The sequence below is a fragment of the Notothenia rossii genome (genome assembly GCF_949606895.1).
Source record: "Notothenia rossii genome assembly, chromosome: 7".
In the NCBI taxonomy this organism is placed as follows: Eukaryota; Metazoa; Chordata; class Actinopteri; order Perciformes; family Nototheniidae; genus Notothenia; species Notothenia rossii.
In genome coordinates, this window is record NC_136905.1 from 67,024,321 (window position 1) to 67,044,859 (window position 20,539).

Sequence of the window (20,539 nt, forward strand, 5' to 3'; positions counted from 1 at the left end):
TTCTTTTTGGAAATTAATGAATTATAGCATACTTTATCTATACTACTCTTGTATCTCAGCTGGACATATTCTTTTTTACCTCAAAGGCAGTCGGAAGAGAAGAATACATCTGATAATCGTGATTATCACAGTCAATTATGTGCAGTTATAAGTCAAACATAACACTTGTGTGCACTAGATTATATTATTATGTTTCATGTCCTGGCTTGCGCCTATAATCAAAAATTTAAAAAATAAGCTAATAATAAAGCTGATATTAAAACTGTTAAGGCCATTTGTGTGGGGCCAAGCATTTACAGGGAAAGGTATCAGGGGCCTAAAGACATTATCACAAAGACCAGCCATTGAAACCAATCAAGGATCATTCACCCTAGCTGGGCATGTATGGCTGATGCATGAAGCACATACAGTATGCTGCACATGTTTAAGAAAGAGAGTGGGGAAACAAAGTTCTTAACAAATTAAGACACCACTGACCAGGTATCAGTTTCTCTGGTTTTACCTAGGTATGTGTTTGAGAAACATTTCCATTATGTATTTTATTGTATACTACTGAAAACATTTCTCTGCGTTGGAATTCAAGGACACTGGAATGTAATGGCTACCATACATGTAGAGATTGAGAAAAATTTGGAGTGATCTCTTTTTTCCCCCAGAGCTCAGCTGTATATATTCCAATAGGATAGCCTACCGGTGTTATATTGGGCAAACATACATTTGCTTCGGTTGAATTGATTTAATAGGATTGGACTGTCGATAGTAGCTTCTACAATTGCTATAAACCTCAACAAAAAGAGGGTGAAAAAACGCTGAGGGTCAAAATGCTCCCCCGGATTTAGTCAACCCCCCCCCCCCACCCCGGTGCGATCTGGTCGTGACGTCACTGTCTCCTCCCGGTTTCTTCCTCCTCTTCAGTGAAATGCAGCTGCGCCATTACTCCTTTGTCCATTGAAGAGAAGCTACTTGCCACGGAAAGATACCGGCGGCTCTGCAACAACTTCACCATTTATTTTTGTTGCACTCAAACAGCGTTATCTATTAGCTGCAGTTTCGTTGCAAGCGAAGCTAACGAACATAGCCAGGCTTTGTTCGTTTATATTTGGCGGTCTTAGTCTATTATGAGCAGTTCTGAGCCCGCCATCGAGTCGAGCCCTCAGAAGAAAATCAAAATGGAAGACAGCAAATACCTGCCGGAGCTCCTGGCCGAGAAAGACAGCCTGGATTCCTCTTTCACGCACGCCATGAAACTTATTTCTGCAGGTAAGGTATTTTCTATTTACCGAAACAAACCCAGACCGGCTAACGGTAGCATGGCTTGAGGCCTAGCCTTCTTTCTGATGAACAGACGACACAGGCCCGAACAATGGTGTAATACGCACGTGGTTGTAAGGGATGTGGGTCAACACCATTTGGTTGGATATATATCGGATTTCTGATTAATGAATGTGACTTTTACGTAATCCAAATGATAAATATATGTTTTAGGTTGAAAGTAGCGGGCTCGTCCTCGTTGATCACGTTAACACCATATTAAGCTTCAACTCGTCTCATCGACCCATTGTATACACATCCAAGGCACTAACATTTTAAATGTCTCATATATTAAACTGCTTCAAGTTGTGGTTGTTACATTGCAAATTAATGATGCTGGCCGATTGCTCGCCTCCTCTATTTCAGTTAAACTATTGGTACATAAATAAACAAGATTTGAACGGTTTTGCAGTTTGAAATCAACGGAGATGATTTTTGAACAATACATTTCTCGTTGTATCACTAGTCGGCCATTGCATCTGTGAAACCCCCACGATTAACATCTTAATGTGTTTCTCTCCTGCAGAGATTGATAGGATTAATAAAGGAGAAACCAAGAAAGAGTCGGAGAAGGAAATCTACCAGGATCTGTTCGCCAACAAGAATCTCAAACTGAAAGAGCGGGTACTCATTCCTACCAAGCAGTACCCTAGGGTAAGTGTCCGATTTCTTTCTTATTTCTTTCTTGTTTATTAACGGACTGTTTTTATTGAGTGGGGAAGGGTGGGACTAAAAAAATCGAAGCAACATATTTAGTTTTATTTGGTCCAATACGTAGAATAGAGGCAGGCATTTGGCGATTGGCAAACCTTTGGGTGAATGTCTGACTTCAGTATCCGATTGTGGAACCCTGTCTCCCTCTGGCTTTTCTAACCTAGAATTAGTCAAGTCATGCGGCCAGTGCCCTACTTTTTTCTGCATGATTAATTTTGCATTGGTATAGACTTGTGAAGAGGGGGTTGTGGTTTTTTAATGCTGACTTTAATGGCTAAACCCTCATACCATATTAAACTGTAACAAACCATAGTGCATTGCTAAATGTTACTATTTATATTCCTTACAGGTCAACTTTGTTGGTAAGCTCTTGGGCCCCCAGGGCAGCACAATCAAGAGACTCCAGGAAGAGACTGGAGCAAAGATTTCAGTTCTGGGTAAAGGTTCCATGAGGGACAAGAATAAGGAGGAAGAGCTGAGGAAGGGTGGCGAGGCCAAATATGCTCACCTGTCCATGGAGCTGCATGTGTTCATAGAGGTGATGGCCCCTATCCCAGAGGCCTACATGCGCATGGCTCATGCCATGGAGGAGGTCAAAAAATTCCTCATTCCGGTATGTGATAATCTCAATTCGGATATCATTTTTCTTCCTAAACTTTTGCATTGTAGATGTCAAAGCAATTCTTTGTGATGCTCCCCTAGAGGAATGACATAGATAGTTCATTGTTTTTGTCTTGCCTTTAGGAACCCGGTGAGCATGACCCCTTCATGGATCCTCACTTCCTGAACGGATCACAGGATGGTGGCAGGGGGCGTGGTGGTCACCTAGGAAGAGGCAGAGGCGGACCACCTGGTGCTGGAGGACCAAGGTAGGGGCCTTAATCATAATACCTATGGGACATTTTATCTGACAGGCGAGACTATGCTGCTATTTCTCTGTTTCGCTAGTTACTTTTGGTTTTCTATGGTTGATCTCATTTTTTTGAAACATGGCTTTCCACAGGGGGCGAGGAATGCCACGTGGGGGACCTCGAGGAGCAATGCGTGGTGGCGGACCACGGGGAGGAGGAATGGGAAGGGGCAACGGCCATAGAGGTGCACCGTCTGGCAGGGGTGGCCCTCCTGCTGTGCCAAACAGAGGAGGCTCAGCTCCCCGCTCTAGGCCCCCAACAGGAGGCGCTCAGAGGATGCTCCCCTCTTCAGCCATGTCCCACCAGCAGGGCCCTGCTTCATCACAGCCCAAAGCTGAAGGCTATGAGGACTATGTAAGTAGTTTGAGTCCTTTTCACATGGCGTGCCTTTTTTAATAGCTGGTACAGATCTCCCTGGTTTTAGTGTGGTTTTTGTCAATACTGTTGTAACTCACTTGTCAATGTTTTTTTCTTCTTTTCTTTTAGCCTTCATATGATGAGACCTTCGCAGAAGCTGCCTACGAGGGATATGATAATTATTATAATCAGCAGTCTGCACCTGCGTAAGTCCTTAAGTTAGTTGACTTTATCTGCACATTAAAATGGTCAATTATAGGATTACTGTATTGACTCTTCTTTACTGCCTATAGGGATACTGAATATTATGATTACGGACACGGAGAGGCACAGGATACCCCGTATGAGCCATATGGTAAGATTATAAAATTGGCTTCCATTTTGTCTGTCCTTGTAGCACACACTCACTAAGGATATGTGTGGAGCACTGATCAGACCTTCTGTGTGCCTCACTGATGTTTGGTTTTGTTTCTTATTTCTGTCTTTGCAGCTCAAGATGAAGGGTGGGAAAACTCTTGGAACAACTCCGGGGCTGGAGGCAAATCCACTGCGGCCCGGCAGACGAAGGGATCCTTCAGAGAGCACCCCTATGGCAGATACTGAACTGGTAGAGAGTTGTTATGGCAACTGTCTCCGATTGTAACTCCCTGAACTTTTCTAAAGTAATTTCCCTCTCGTTTGTTCCCTTTTTTTAAAATATTGTTTATTTTATTTTTTAACTCGATAGACATTTTGTTGGATGTATGATAGCGTGCCAGAGGAGAAACATGGAGACAAACTTTTTCATTGTTTATCTGTTTCCATTAATGTTTTCAGTTGCGTAGTTGGCAGGTCTTAGTGACATAACCCTAACAAAGCAAAAAGAGTAACATTTTAGTGATATTTGATGGTTATCCTTTCAGTTAATTGTTCCTGAACAAAATATGATTGTGGCGATAAATTATTTACAATTAGGCTGCCTTTAAAAAGTCCTTAAGGACTGGACAAAAATGATCATAATGCCTCAATGTTACTTTACTATAACTATATTTCGTTACAAACTCAAAAACCGAGCCGTTGTGATAATAAACAGAAGTCATATATTTGTTTATACTATAATACAAATCTAGTCTTGTGTGAAGTTAATGGCTCCTAAAATACTATTGAAAAATGTTTCTATTTTTGCCACCATTTACAATTGTTGTATGAAATATTACTTGCAAAATCAATGCTGATCGTCTACTTCTTGTAAAGCTTGTAGGGTTAACAATCCTTGCTGTGAGAGGAAGGCTGCTGCCAACTCAATATTTTGTACATAACCTTAGGACAAATGTGTATGCTTTAAGCCGTGCCGTCTCCAAAATGCATAATGCTTGTGTACCTTTGGCTAAATAGGATACTAAATATATCCCAAAATGTTTTTCTGCAGTGCGTGTTTCAATAAAGTTTCTAGTTTCTTCTTAATCAATCTAAACATGGTATTTTGCCTTTGTTGTACCAAAGGAATGCCTTCAGTTTGTGAAAGTGGTCCTCAGTGGTTTCTCAACAACGCAGAAAAAGCTGTATGTATACACGTCAGCCTGACAAAAAACAAAAGCAGTGTTTTGACAATGAGCTTTATCCTCTTCGTCTGTTTTCAAAAATTATCTAAATGACACTTGTAATGTCACCTTCAAAAAAATACAAATAAAGCTCTTATCTTGAGATAATGTGCTGCCAAATACATGTTTTATTGAGAATGATATAGTGCTTGAACATGTATTGTCATTAGCCTTTAGTTAGTCTATCTACTCAAGCTCTCAAGAGCAATGTATCTTCAGCCCGCTTGAAATAACTGAATTTCAACAGTATTTCAAATCAAGCTTGCAGGGATCTTACTTGACTTTGATGCAAAGTCACGCTGGCTGGTTATAATAAAAGAAAAAAATCGCAGAGGAGAGGATTCTAAAAGCCTAAAGATCGCCACAAGAAGGTAAAACTAACCCCAACACTCATTTTTTAGATTTTTGTTTTTTCTGTGCAAAACATCAAGTAATGAAAGTCATCAAAAACATTTGACGTACAAAATTATGCTATCTGTAGTTATTTCCGAGCAAAATTAGCCGTAGAAAACAACCAGAAATGGTTGTGATGCAACTCTTGCTCAAATAAACCCATAATGGTCCACTCATTTCACTCAATACTTAGCCATTTCCATCTTGTTAATGTCTCTAGAATGTAGATTAATGAAAATTAGTAGTTGCACTCAAAACGTTAAAAATATCCCATTGTTGGACAAAAACCTTCAGCTTGAGTTGCATGGATCTTTTGTAGCGTACTGTTAGTTTTGCATGTCTGTTATTATCCACTGTGCGTGTAGGCACGGATGTGTCCATGTTCTCATTTCTGTTTCTCTTCTTAGGTTGTCAGAAAACTGTTTGTGCATTTTACACATTCAACTCCAGTTTACCAGGCTTTATGGTCAGTCGAAACAAATCCTCAGATATTTCTTTAAGCATTGAATTTTGCTGTTGATTAAAACAAAAAACTTCTTTCTCTAACAGGTCCATTGAAAGTCCCTGGAAAGAGCAGAGGCCTTGCAGTGTTTCTGAGACCGAGTGCTTTTTTGTATGGTTTAAAAAAAGTGGGGAGGGAGCTTTCTCCATCACTGAGAACATGCTCTGCTCTCCTGTCATTTTTACTGTAACGATGATTTTTTTTTAAAGAGATGTGCTGCAATCATATGGATTGTTTTATTGACTGTACAGTTTTATAATATTTTTTACCCCTGACATTTTAAGAGCTTTTTTAAAAATCAACTGAAAAATAAAGTTTTTTTGTATCTGACTTGTATTGTTCTGTCTTAGTGATCGTATAACCAAAAGAGTTAAACTTGCATTTGATGCCGGGATGTCTATTTAACACGTAAATGTAATGCGATTTATGTTTAATCTAATCTCGAATTATGGATCCCCATTTCACTATGTTGTCTGTTGGGACTTGTGTCTTTTCTCACATGCTATAAGTCAGATGTATTGAACACAAACACCATGCTGATAGACCACTGCCCCTTTTCAGGAAGTTACACAACTGCATTGAAATCTTCCATTTTACAAGCCTCTGCTCACTATACATCCATAGGTAAAATAAACATTTCCTTAAAAATGCAAAAGATAATAAGGTAATTATTACAAACATAATTTACAGACTTAAATGACATGCAGTTAATTACCTCATGGGTTGGGTAGTTGCTGATGCATTGAATGAGGATTATAAAATAAGGTACATACTTAATGAAAGATTAAGTAACTATAGTTGAAGATTACATTATTTTTTTAAAGAAAAAGTAGCTGCAACTGTTGAATGTAATCCAATTTGATGAGCCTATTGTTTTATAAGCAAAATACCCTATTTATTCCAGAAAATGTGCTAAATTAAATCCCTATGTTCTGCCTCCATGTCTAACATAAAATCTGACCCAAGCCTGCTGACCTATCCAAAAATACATTGCTCTCCTTCCCTTGGTGCGTCTGATTTTTGGCGGAATGTCCCTTTAAATGTCTCTCCTCCCACAGGTTGCTCACATATCCGCCCCCCCTCGCATCTATCAGCGGCCAGTTTCACATCAACAATGACTGTCTCCGCTGATTCCTTTGGAATATACACCACTTCTCCAATAAACACTGTGAAAATGTACAGCGTGTAGCTTGTTATCAATGCAACAGAGCAGCGGCTAACACACAGCGGACTGCACTGGTAAGCTCTTGTGGTCTATCCCGTTTGGTGGCTTGGTTTGATAGCTAGCTAGCTAGTCAGAGATACTGTTAGCCTAGGCCTCGATCTTTGTATTTAATCAAGCATGGAGTTGGCGGACACATCCGAGTCCGTGGCTCATTGTACAGGTCCACGTTGTGTCCACTGCCCGCCTCGTGTCTCCCACTCTAACGGCTCCCGTGACAAATGTGACCCAGGAAGGGAACAAATTGTGGTGCTACTTGGCTAGCTTGTAATGTCAGCTTCCGCAAAAAACTTGCACTATATTAAAGATGCTATGCAGCTAGTGCAAATGTAACGCTAGCGCTTGGTGGTGCATGTTTATGATGGATTATTTGAAGCAGATCTATTTTGCTTTGCACAATTTGGGATTGGCCATGAAATCTTAATCCTGCAAGTTTTTGTTGTTTGTTATGACTGCACCACTGCTGTCATTTGAAGTGCTGTGACTAAGCCAATCATTGACCAAAATAAAACGTATGTAACTGATTGTTGACCTGCAAGTGAATTATATCCTATGTTATACATATCACAGGCTTGATCCAAATCATATTACACCAATTAGTCAATAACTGTTATAACATGTGTTCTGGATCAGCCTTCTTATTGACAGTGTTCTGCTCCCTTGGTGTATACAGGCACAGGAACAAGCAGAGAAACCATAAAACCAGACGCATAGCTGGGAGAAGTCGTGGGTGTGTCGGGGATGGCTGGTGGAAGGAGAGGGGCGAACCGTTCCACGTACTGCAGACCTCCGCTCAGCAACGAACCAGGCTCGGTCAGCAATGGCAACCACTCGACCAGCTCCCCGGTCACAGGGGTGCGATCCCGTACAAGGTATGCTCTGATATACCGCAGATGTTTGAGAGTTAATAGCGGTAAAGCGACTGCATTTATATTGGCTTTTCCAGTCTACCCCTCAAAGTGCTTTTTAAATATACAAATCAGCATTCACACACATTTGTACATTCATTCACACTAGGGGCCACCTGCTCAAGGGAGCCTGACATTCACACACAATCACACGCTGTTGGCCGTGCCATCAAGAGCTATTTATGGTTTGGTTTCCTGCCAATCGAACCACAGAGCTTCCAGTTGGTGGACGGCAACTCTACCTCCTCAGCCACAGCTGAGAAAGTTAACATTGGCAGGATTTGGTTACACCCCCATTATAACAGAACAATATACATCATAATAAGAGAGGCTTTGTTTTGTCTGCAGGAATGGTTCGGGGACGTGCATGTCGAGCCCCCCGCTGGCTGCGCAGACGGTGGTCCCTCTGAAGCACTGTAAGATCCCCGAGTTATCTGTGGACCGCAATGTGCTGTTCGAGCTCCACCTTTTCTTCTGTCACCTCATCGCACTCTTTGTCCATTACGTCAACATCTACAAGACGGTGTGGTGGTACCCCCCCTCACACCCTCCCTCACACACATCACTGGTGAGTCAACCTCTGACTTATGATCATGTTTATTATCAGGTATTATCGTCCGTAGGTCAACCTTCTGTCAACCTTCTCTGTATCCCTATTGTTTTGAAATGTGCATATCCCTGACATGGTATTGTACCTATACAGTCGGGCAAAAAAGTATTTAGTCAGCAACCAATTGTGCAAGTTCTCCCACTTAAAAAGATGAGAGAGGCCTGTAATTTTCCTCCTAGGTATACCTAAACTATGAGAGACAAAATGGAGAAAAAAAAATCCAGAAAATCACATTGTCTGATTTTTAAAGAATTTATTTGCAAATGATGGTGGAAAATAAGTATTTGGTCAATAACAAAAGTTCATCTCAATACTTTGTTATATACCCTTTGTTGGCAATGACAGAGGTCAAACGTTCTCTGTCAGTCTTCACAAGGTTTTCACACACTGTTGCTGGTATTTTGGCCCATTCCTCCATGCAGATCTCCTCTAGAGCAGTGATGTTTTGGGGCTGTCGCTGGGAAACACGGACTTTCAACTCCCTCCAAAGATTTTCTATGGGGTTGAGATCTGGAGACTGGCTAGGCCACTCCAGGACCTTGAAATGCTTCTTACGAAGCCACTCCTTCGTTGCCCGGGCGGTATGTTTGGGATCATTGTCATGCTGAAAGACCCAGCCACGTTTCATCTTCAATGCCCTTGCTGATGGAAGGAGGTTGTCACTCAAAATCTCACGATACATGGCCCCATTCATTCTTTCCTTTACACGGATCAGTCGTCCTGGTCCCTTAGCAGAAAAACAGCCCCAAAGCATGATGTTTCCACCCCCATGTTTCACAGTAGGTATGGTGTTCTTTGGATGCAACTCAGCATTCTTTCTCCTCCAAACACGTCTAGTTGAGTTTTTACCAAAAAGTTATATTTTGGTTTCATCTGACCATATGACATTCTCCCAATCCTCTTCTGGATCATCTAAATGCTCTCTAGCAAACTTCAGACGGGCCTGGACATGTACTGGCTTAAGCAGGGGGACACGTCTGGCACTGCAGGATTTGAGTCCCTGGCGACGTAGTGTGTTACTGATGGTAGCCTTTGTTACTTTGGTCCCAGCTCTCTGCAGGTCATTGACTAGGTCCCCCCGTGTGGTTCTGGGATTTTTGCTCAACGTTCTTGTGATCATTTTGACCCCACGGGGTGAGATCTTGCGTGGAGCCCCAGATCGAGGGAGATTATCAGTGGTCTTGTATGTCTTCCATTTCCTAATAATTGCTCCCACAGTTGATTTCTTCACACCAAGCTGCTTACCTATTGCAGATGCAGTCTTCCCAGCCTGGTGCAGGTCTACAATTTTGTTTCTGGTGTCCTTTGACGGCTCTTTGGTCTTGGCCAAAGTGGAGTTTGGAGTGTGACTGTTTGAGGTTGTGTACAGGTGTCTTTTATACTGATAATGAGTTCAAACGGGTGCCATTAATACAGTTAACAAGTGGAGGACAGAGGAGGCTCTTAAAGAAGAAGTTACAGGTCTGTGAGAGCCAGAAATCTTGTTTGTTTGTAGGTGACCAAATACTTATTTTCCACCATAATTTGCAAATAAATTATTTAAAAATCAGACAATGTGATTTTCTGGATTTTTTTTTCTCTCATAGTTGAGGTATACCGAGGATGAAGATTACAGGCCTCTCATCTTTTTAAGTGGGAGAACTTGCACAATTGGTGGCTGACTAAATACTTGTCTGCCCCACTGTATATGTTGATGATACTGCAAGTGTAATTATTAATCCTGAATCAATGTTATTGTTTACAGAACTTTCACCTTATTGATTATAACATGCTGGTGTTCACAATCATCATACTGGCACGGAGGTTAATAGCGGCAATTGTTAAGGAGGTAAGCATTTTATTTTGGCTTCTTCCTTTTCAGAATTTGTCTTTATCCCTTTGTCTTTAACATCTTTCAAGTCTTAAAGCATAAATGTAATAGCTTTTCTTAACTGATAATTTAATTTCAAGATAATTAGAATATCTCTTTCTTTTTATAAATGTCACGAATGCCTCTCACATGAATGTCCCACAGTTTAGGCTAGTGGAACCGACAACACTCATATTTTGTATACAGAGGCTATCTGCTAGATTGTGAAAACATTGATATTGTTTTAAATTAAAATTAACATTTGGGAAAACGTCTCCCTAATCCTGAATAATCCATATCCATGTTTCTTTAGTTCTTGTAAACTTGGTCTTACATTTCACTTAGTGTGGCAATAAGCTGTTGAAAAACCAGACATAAAGAATGTATTCTACTTCAGATGTTGCACTTCAGACACTGCTTCCTGCACAGTGTGTATAAGCTACTCTACTGCTGTTGTTGTATGAAAGCATTTGACCATTGTGTCCTCTGTCCCCCCCCCCCAGGCCTCACAGAGTGGGAAACTATCCTTCCCTCATTCAATTTTTCTGGTGATGGCTCGGTTTGCTGTGCTCACGCTGACCGGCTGGAGCCTGTGTCGCTCGCTCATTTATCTCTTCAGAAGCTACTCTGTGCTCAGCCTGCTCTTCCTCTGCTACCCGTGAGTATCTACAGGAAGAATGTAATAGCTGGAATTCAGTAGACTCAGTCAAGTGAGAGTCCACTAACATAATGATGCCAGGTAATTACATTTCCAATGCTTTTATTTCATTGTTTGGTTCCCCAGCTTAAGTTGGTTCCGCTGGTTCGTTTGTGTTCTCCATCTAACACGAGTTAGATTTAATACAGATTAATATCAAATGTGTTTGACAAGCTTTATACATAGTTAGCTTGTATTTTATTGCTGTTTTTTGTTTATAGTACATGTATTATTATTATTATAAGTAAGTTATTATTAATAAGTAATTTTGATGCTTTTATTTAGAAGGCATCTTTGGGCACTGGGTGATTTGGGCACCTGGTATAATTATATATAATGGGAGACAGGTGGTGGTTGGATTAGCGCACCAGGATGGCATTTGTTTTTGTTTTTTACCAGGGAAAGCACAAGGAAAGGCAAAGGGAAAGATATAGAAAGATGGTTACATTTATTCTGGTGATATTGGATCATGGAATAAATGCACAGGAACGACGATCTTGTCTGGACTTGGATGCGTACGATTCGCTATTTGGTGCATCAGCGGCAGTTTTACTTTTGAGTTCATTTTCTGTTTTACTTCTCTATCATTTTGGCCACTACAACCTTAAAGTAGTCTGATCGGAGATATGAATGATGAACTTGATCTGGTGTTGTTGTCTCTTGAGCAATTATTCAAAAGCTTTCATTAAAATACTGCGTAGTGGAGGTTATTTGGTTCATTGACTGTTAATTACACAATGGCTGGATCCTGATATCCATAGTGTCTGTTTTTGCAAAAAGAACTATCATGAGCAGCCCCTTATTCAATTATAGACTTTTTTTAACTGATGGAACAAACATACTTGGAACCATATTAACTATGGTTTTTAATATCAGAGCCCTTCCGTGTGAGAATACTCGCAGTGTTCACCCAGTGCTTTAAGTATTGTAAAAAGTAAACAATAGCTGTTGTTTTCTGCAGATTTGGGATGTATATTCCCTTCTTCCGGCTGAGCTGTGACTTCCGACGCCCGGGTCCGCTCTCCCCCATCGCCAGCATCGGTTCCAAGGAGGTGGGCAGCGTAGGCCGGGGCAGGGACTATTTGACCGTGCTGAAGGAGACGTGGAAGCAGCACACCAGCCAGCTGTACGGCGTCCAGGCTATGCCCACTCACGCCTGCTGCCTCTCCCCGGATCTCATCCGCAAGGAGGTGGAGTACCTGAAGATGGACTTCAACTGGAGGATGAAGGAGGTGCTGGTCAGCTCGATGCTCAGTGCCTACTACGTAGCCTTTGTACCCGTCTGGTTTGTCAAGGTAAGAAACTGTCTTAAAGGAATACCATCCAAACGATAATTTCTGTATCAATAATTCACTTCTTTCCTTGTATTCATGAACAAAATTATTCTCGCATGTCGCCAGAGTGAACAAAGAATCCAAAAACAGAAGAAAATATAGATAAACTGTTGGAAAGAAGTTAGCAAATATTTAAATGAATCTGAATGTAAAATTAGGTTTAAGTGTATTTCTACTCAATTACTTCATCAATCATTTTCTCCATTTTTGGATTCTCTTCTTATCATGGACGCATGCGATAATATAGTTTTAAATTAATTTTCTTCACAAATGTAAGATAACTGGTTCATTAATTAATATAGAAATTATAATTTTGTTAGTTAAGTATACCTTTTAAAGCTAGGTTAGGTACATTTGATTTTAAACGTTAATGTCATAAATTCAATCCGCTTTAATAACGCCTGTGTATTTCCCCTCAGAGTACACAGTATGTGGATAAGCGCTGGTCCTGCGAACTGTTCATCCTGGTGTCAGTCAGCACGTCAGTAATCCTCATGAGGCACTTGTTGCCACCTCGATACTGTGACCTGCTTCACAAAGCTGCAGCGCACCTGGGCTGCTGGCAGAAAGTAGACCCCTCGCTCTGCTCCAATGTCCTTCAGCACATGTATGTACCGCTCGTGGTTTATTACTGGGCTTTGGACTCATTTGATTGAAAACCCTAATTGTCATTTTGTTGTCTCTTTTTGCACAGATGGACAGAAGAGTACATGTGGCCACAGGGAGTCCTGGTAAAACATAATAAGAATGTCTATAAGGCCATGGGTCACTACAATGTTGCAGTTCCATCAGACGTGTCTCATTATCGCTTTTATGTGAGTATTCCTAAAATGAACATGTCAAATTATTATTTTCTAATCTGATGACTGACTGCATCTCCCTTTCCCTCCCATAGTTCTTCTTCAACAAGCCTTTACGAATATTGAACATACTCATCATCTTGGAAGGTGCCATGATATTCTACCAGCTCTACTCGCTGATATGTTCAGAAAAGTGGCATCAGACGATATCACTGGCTCTGATTCTCTTCAGCAACTATTACGCCTTCTTTAAGCTTCTCAGAGACAGAATAGTCCTAGGAAAGGCATACTCGTTCTCAAACAGCCCGTCAGACCAGAAAGTCAGTTAGGCTCTGAGTTATTAATCACCACATTCACTTTGGAACAACACAAACATGCCTAAGAGCTCTGTATTTTTTCTACAAACTGCATTTTGTGTCACTTTTTTGTTCTGATCTGCCATAATAAAAATAAATATTTTTGTATTACTTAAAAGGTTTGCTTTGGTATTCATTTGCTTCTAAAATGTCCACTCTGTCCACAAGAGGCCTCTCGGATTCAAGAATGAAACACACAATTTGAACAATTCCTCAAAGAACAAGTGTGCATTTCAGTTAATGTGCACTTATTGAGTTCATTGCTGAGAACCTGGTCACTTTGACAATAATGTATAATATGGAAGAAAATGTTATCACTCAATCCAAATTAGTCACCACTGATACTTCATGTCGAAATGTAAATAAAAGGACAAAATTAGTCATTATTTGAAAGTACAAACATGTAAATCAACCTCTGAAATGTTCAAATAGCTTTTTCTTCACAATATGAATACAGTGAGATGTTTTAAATGCCTTGAGTATTCAGTAGGGATCTCACTTGTATTACCCTTATCTGAGCAAAGACTGTATGGATAGAGGCTATACTGTTCAGATTGCAACACTCTTTGAGGCGAATTCTTAATGTAGGGTAATTGTATGGACTCAGAACAGTCTCATAATACACACATGCACACAGAAGGATTAACACTTGTATTTCATGATCCGCAAAAGGATTCACACTTGTATTTCCGGATCCACACTTGTGTTTTTCAATGCACACACAAATGTGTTCCGTTTCATATACATGTAAATAAAATCCACCGAACACAGAAAAAAGTTGTACTTATGTATTTTTGATCCACACATATTTGTTTTCCGTTTAAAACCGCTGAACCTACAAACACAAACCGCTTTCTGTGCACGGATCGCTGTGCATTCGTGAGAGGGTTTTTTGAGACTCCCCTGACGGTCACCCGATTCGTACTTGTAATTTCTCTCATCTATAGCCAATCACATGAGTGCGCCCCCACGAGTGTATGATTTATTGCGTTCATGACACTTCATATACGCATTTTGCGCTGTCCGGTCAGCTCGCTAAACAGAGGGCGGAGCATCAGGTGATCATGCAGAGCTGCGTGTCTCCGTCAGACCCAGCAGCTGATCTGATCTCTCTCTCGCGTCCGGTTATACTTCACTCGCGTTTATGTCCATATCGATCAGATCCAGCTCTCCTGATCAGCCTTTATAGAGAGCACCGATCAAACTATTTAGATTGAATATCGGCCGATAATGACCGGCGGGGCTCCCCCCCGTTGACAGTTCGCTCACTGTCTAGCACTAGCTTCGTAATGCACTGATCGATTAGGCTACGCTAACCTGTAGCTACTCCCTCCAGTCCACACTCACAACAACTTCATACAGACTGAGGCCCTTTCTCATTTCTCTAACTCCCCTCCTCGACCCCCCTCCTCGACACTTAGTCCCGCCCACACGAGATGCGAGCGGAGGAGCCGAGGAGGGGAACCGAGGAGAGAGGAGGGGAAGCAGCAGGCGGTTAGAGAAATGAGAACTCCTCTCCTCTGAGCGGTCATTTTATAGAGACGTCCATTAATGATGACAGGAGGCACAGCAGCCCTCTGTCTGATGGACAGATGTGTTCATGACGACGTATATATGTACTAATTCATTCACAGTGCGGTATAATGAAACAATAACAGGCTACAGATGCGGACACACACACACACACACACGTATATATTTATATAAATATATACAATTTCAGAATCAAATAGAGCACTCTCATAATAACGTAACACTATCAGAGACTGGATATATCCCCCCCCCCCCTCTCCCCTCTCTGGTCGCTACAATGAGGAAAATAAATTACGGGCCAAAAGTTGTATTTACAAGTAGGCTATTAAAAGTAAGCAGAGGACACCAAACCAACTGAGACCTGTCTGTCCGCTGCATACGCACACACTGTACCACACACACCTACACCACAAACACGCACCTACAGGTCCTAAAACAGGCTACAGCCGTTGTGTATTTTTATTATGTGAAGCACTAAATGGTTTTAGAAAAATATCGACTCTTTGTTTGTAGATATCTGCTAAACTAAAGCAAATACAGGGAGTAGGCCTGTTATACTGAGTGATATATATTATACACACTGCTCTGCTTTCTGCACAGACCTCACAGCTGTTCTCACTGTAAACATCGCGTCGCGATGAAAGCAGAATAAAATAATATCCAGGGGATGCATGCAGAGCTGTCATTGGCTGAGATAAGTCCGGCCGTGCGTCACGACTTGAAACATCTCTGTTCCCGGAAATGCATCCACGAAGGAGCCGTGGAGGACCGTGGAGGACCATACTTGTCAACCCTCCCGATTTGATTGCCCTCTCCCGGTTTCCTCCCAGGGTCATATTTCTCCCGCATTTCTCCCGATTTCTGACAAAATCAGATTTACTCAGGACTGTTTCCACTCGGACCTTAATACAGCTTCACCATTGTTTGGTTTCCATGGTAACACGTCTCTGTAGTAGCGCGCGCAACTGAAAGTCTGAGAGGGTGAGGCAGATAGTCACAGAAAACAGAATCGACAACTACTCTACACTCTGCTCACTCCTGCTCCTTTCGAGCCCACACATATGCTCCATCAAGGATGGTGCTACAGGCCGCAAGGCACTTACAACTACAATAAGCATGTTAATGTTAGTCTAACAGCTCCGGCGATCCACTAGAAATCTACCCTCGTGGGGGCGCGCTCATGTGATTGGCTTAGAATTGAGGAGACATCTGATTGGCTAGATAGAAAAAATTACAAGTACGAATCGGCTGACCGTCAGGGGAGTCGCAAAAAACCCACACGAATGCACAGCGATCCTTGCATAGAAAGCGGTTTGTGTTTGCAGGTTCAGAGGTTTTAAACGGAAAACAAATATGTGTGGATCAAAAATACATATGTTAAACTTTTTTCTGTGTTTGGATTTTATATACATGTTTATGAAACGGAACACATTTGTGTGTGCATTGAAACACTTTTTTTTAACAGACATTGCTCCAGATAACAAACCGTACATCAAAACATGTAACAACAAACAACTAAACAAAACGTAACGGGGGAGGGGGGGGGGGGGGGGGGGGGGTGGATGCAAGGATGACTTCCTAAGACAGCTGATTGTGACATACACAGGACATTACATACACAATACATTATACATTACACAGGAGATACCATATTGACAGGGTTAGATAGGAGAGCTGCGGACAGTGAACCGCAATCCTCCTGTCTCCCCTCAAAATCCCCCAGCAGAGAAGCTGCACGCTCCATGTTCAGTAGGTCCAGATACTCCCTCAGCCATGAGTCCCTAGTAAAGCAGGCTGGTTTGCGTTCCTTCCAGTTTAATAGGATGAGTCTTTTTGTGGCTAAACAGCCCAATGTCCAGAGCCGATCGGTAGTCCTTGCAGGATTGCCATCTGGCTTGAGACCCAGTAGACATGCAATGGGACATGTAGGGAAATTAACTTTTAAAGATTCAGACAATAAGGATATTACTTCTGACCAAAGTTTTTTTTACCGCTGGGCATTCCCAGAGTAGGTGCAACAATGTACCTCACTTGCCACATTCATGCCAGCATAAATCTCTGTGTTTATTGTCCATCTTGGATTTTGTAACAGGGGTGATGTAAGCTCTATTTAGAATTTTGAACTTTATGATCCTGAATCTTACACATTTAGAAGAGAACATAGCTGACTGCCAAATGGAGTTCCATTGCAAAGCAGACAGAGAGATATTCAAGGTATGCTCCCAGGACAGTTGGACAGGAGAATAGGTATTTGGGGCAGCCCTAGATAATAATTTATAAATGTTAGAGACCACACCTGATGATATGATTGCTTTCTTGAGGCGCTGGTTTTCTTCCATACATGAAGCAGGCATGGCTCCCTCCTTACATTTTGTACTAATAAAGATGCTAGTTGTGCATATGATAGAAAAGATGAGCCTGAGAGACCATACTGATTTTTGAGTTGTTGAAATGGAAGGGTTTGGTCTCTATATATCAATCAATCAATCAATCAATGTTTATTTATATAGCCCAATATCACAAATGTTACATTTGTCTCAGTGGACTTCACAGTTTGTACAGAATATCAGTATGACAATATATATCTGTCCAATTGTAGTAATACCAGCCTTCTGCCAGATATTATTACTTAAAGTGCCTCCTCCTGCAGAAATACAGGGATTACTCCAAATGGGGCAAGATGGTAAAGAGAGCCCCTCTATGTTGAGTCTCCTGTGCAGTTGCTTTACAATAGAGCATGAAAAGCGAATGATGGTATTATCCATTGAGGGTGGTGGTTTTGGGCAGTACCACATTGATGCCAGAGATATGTTTTGGTTTACAGACATGATGGATTACTCCAGCCATTGCCAACTGCCTACCGAAGAGGCACTTTTGTACGCCCACGATAATGGATACTTTGCATTGAAGGACAGATAATACTGGAATACATCTGGGACTCCCAAACCTCCCATTGATCTTGGAATGATCAACTTATTATGTGCGATTCTGGGTTTCTTATTATTCCAAAGGAACTGTGTGAATAGGGATTTGATATCTTTAAACCATTTTAGTGGGAATTCAAGAGGGATAGAGGAGATAATATGAAAAAGCCTTGGGAGAACATTCATTTTCAAGGTTTCTGCTCTGCCCCATAGAGAGAGTGGTATGGCCATCCACCTGTTGATGTCCTCCTTAATGGACTGGAAAATAGCAGGGCCGTTAAGGCTAAATATTTTAGAGATAGGAGAGACGATGTTAATTCCCAAATACCTCATTCCATTTGTTTTCCAAATAAAGGGAGTGCTCATTAGGTTGTGTTTATATGTATATGAGTTAAGTGGGATTGCTTCACTCTTGTTCCAATTTATCTTATATCCAGAGAAGCTGCCAAATAAATGTATCATATCAAGAACTGCGGGTATAGAGAGTGCTGGCTTGCTCAAAGTAAGAAGTATATCGTCAGCGTACATATTTAATTTGAAATCGTGTCCATGAATGTTCACACCATATATGTCACCATTAGCGCGAATTGCACAGGCTAATGGTTCTAGAGCCATAATAAAAAGTAGGGGACTAACAGGACACCCTTGCCTCACACCACGGTGTAAGGGGAAAGGTTTTGAGATTAACCTATTAGTTCTAACAGAAGAGAAGGGAGCGCTATACAAAGCCTTTACCCAGCTAATCAACTTGGGCCCAAAGCCAAATTTTTTGAGCGTGTAAAACAGATATTTCCATTCTATTTGGTCAAAAGCTTTCTCAGCATCTAGTGATGCTGCAATCATTGGCAAATTGCTGGAGCTTGCTTCTAGGATAATCTGAAAAACCCTCCTCATGTTATTTGAGGACTGGCGGCCTGGAATGAAACCTACTTGGTCTAGATGCACTATAGATGGAACCACCTTCTCCAAACGGAGTGCCAGTATCTTGGCTAGAATCTTGTAGTCACAGTTTAGAAGGCTTAAAGGGCGGTGGTTACCCATCAGAGAAGGATCTTTGCCCGGTTTAGGCAACTGAGATAATGGCCCTGCTCATGGAGGGAGGCATGGCTTCCGATTATAATATTTCATTGAATAACAACAGTAAATATGGTGAAAGCTGTTCTTTAAAACATTTATAGAACTCTGTTCCAAAACCGTCGTCCCCTGGAGTTTTCCCTGATGCCATCTTCATGATTGCGTTTTCTATTTCATTTTGGGAAACAGGTGCCTCCATAGCAGATCTGTCAGCCAAGCTGACGCTCGGGAGGTTAAAATCTCCGAAAAAGCTATCTAAGGCTTCTTCATTCAAGTTATTTTTTGTGCTATATAATTTAGAATAATAATTCTTGAAAGATTCATTGATTTTGGCTGCATCACACTGTAGCTTTCATGCTCATCTCTGATCGCTGGAATAATCTGTCTGTTTTCTATTAGTTTCAATCTATGAGCTAACATTTTCCCTGCTTTGTCTCCGGATTCAAAGTATGTTATTCGTAAACGAAAAAGGGCAAAAGCTGTCTCCTCATGTACAAGTTTCTGCAAATTAGTCCTAGCGGTGAGAAGTGAGTTCCTTAGATCTAAATTGGATGGGTCTAGCATATGCTACTCTTCTAGAGTCTTGAGTTTAAAGTTTAATTGGGATTTCACCTCTCTGCGCTTTTTATTCTCTGCCGAGGAGAAACTAATTAACTAGCCCCTGCATGTTGCTTTAAAAGCCTCCCAGACAGTAGTGACGCTTGGTACAGAATTTAGATTGATCTCAAAGAAATCTAAAATTTGTTTTTTAATGAGCAGTGTGCATTTTTCATTTTTGAGTAGAGATGTATTAAGTCGCCACTGTTTGGATTTGCAAGGGTTGGTTGGAGGGAAAAATGTGACAGATACCGCAGCATGATCACTTAATAATATACTATGCATTTTGATCTCAATAACATTCTGGATCAAATTTGAAGACATCATTATGTAATCTATCCTTGAGTAGGAGTTATGCGCACCGGAATAGAAAGAGTACTCTCGGGCATCTGGGTGCACTAGGCGCCACACATCTGTAATACCGAGCTCGGATTGGAAGTCCCTCAAGGCGGCGGAAATGTTTTTATCTGAAGGGAGAGGGTGGCTGGATCGATCCACTATAGGGTCACAGACAGAGTTGAAATCGCCACCTATAATAAGAGGACCCTCTATGGACTGCAATACCTTTGGGCATAGCGAGGTAAAGAATTTAGATTGTAAACTATTTGGAGCATACACATTCACTAATGTCACCATTTCATTCTGTAGCAAACCTGAGACAATTACATATCTTCCCTCTTCATTTGTGTGTGCATTGAAAAACACAAGTGTGGATCCGGAAATACAAGTGTGAATCCTTTTGTGGATCATGAAATACAAGTGTGAATCCTTCTGTGTGCATGTGTGTATTATGAGACTGTTCTGAGCCCATATAATTGGTGGAAAATGACAAAATTGTTCCGGTACTAGGATGGGTTAAAAGCAGAG

The 20,539-nt window shown here is 41.3% G+C and overlaps 2 protein-coding genes across 3 annotated transcripts; both read left to right on the forward strand.

The window, feature by feature from the left end:
• The first annotated feature begins 904 nt into the window (after positions 1-904).
• Positions 905-6,098, forward strand: khdrbs1a (KH domain containing, RNA binding, signal transduction associated 1a). 2 transcript variants are annotated; one of them, XM_079641526.1, is made up of 10 exons: positions 905-1,260; positions 1,838-1,965; positions 2,375-2,638; positions 2,770-2,894; positions 3,029-3,290; positions 3,423-3,499; positions 3,587-3,648; positions 3,784-3,955; positions 4,776-5,732; positions 5,816-6,098. In XM_079641526.1, the coding sequence occupies exons 1-8, from the start codon at positions 1,119-1,121 to the stop codon at positions 3,894-3,896; spliced, it is 1,173 nt and encodes a 390-aa protein (XP_079497652.1). In that variant the 5' UTR covers positions 905-1,118; the 3' UTR covers positions 3,897-3,955; positions 4,776-5,732; positions 5,816-6,098. The 2 variants fall into 2 exon arrangements, with proteins under 2 accessions (XP_079497652.1, XP_079497653.1); XM_079641527.1 differs by having other exon boundaries at positions 5,674-5,732.
• Positions 6,099-6,237: 139 nt separating this feature from the next.
• Positions 6,238-13,662, forward strand: tmem39b (transmembrane protein 39B). The gene is made up of 9 exons (XM_079641523.1): positions 6,238-7,007; positions 7,664-7,862; positions 8,247-8,466; positions 10,253-10,336; positions 10,861-11,015; positions 12,016-12,349; positions 12,808-12,995; positions 13,083-13,203; positions 13,284-13,662. Exons 2-9 carry the CDS (start codon positions 7,732-7,734, stop codon positions 13,515-13,517), a joined length of 1,467 nt encoding a protein of 488 aa, XP_079497649.1. The 5' UTR covers positions 6,238-7,007; positions 7,664-7,731; the 3' UTR covers positions 13,518-13,662.
• The last annotated feature ends 6,877 nt before the right edge of the window (positions 13,663-20,539 follow it).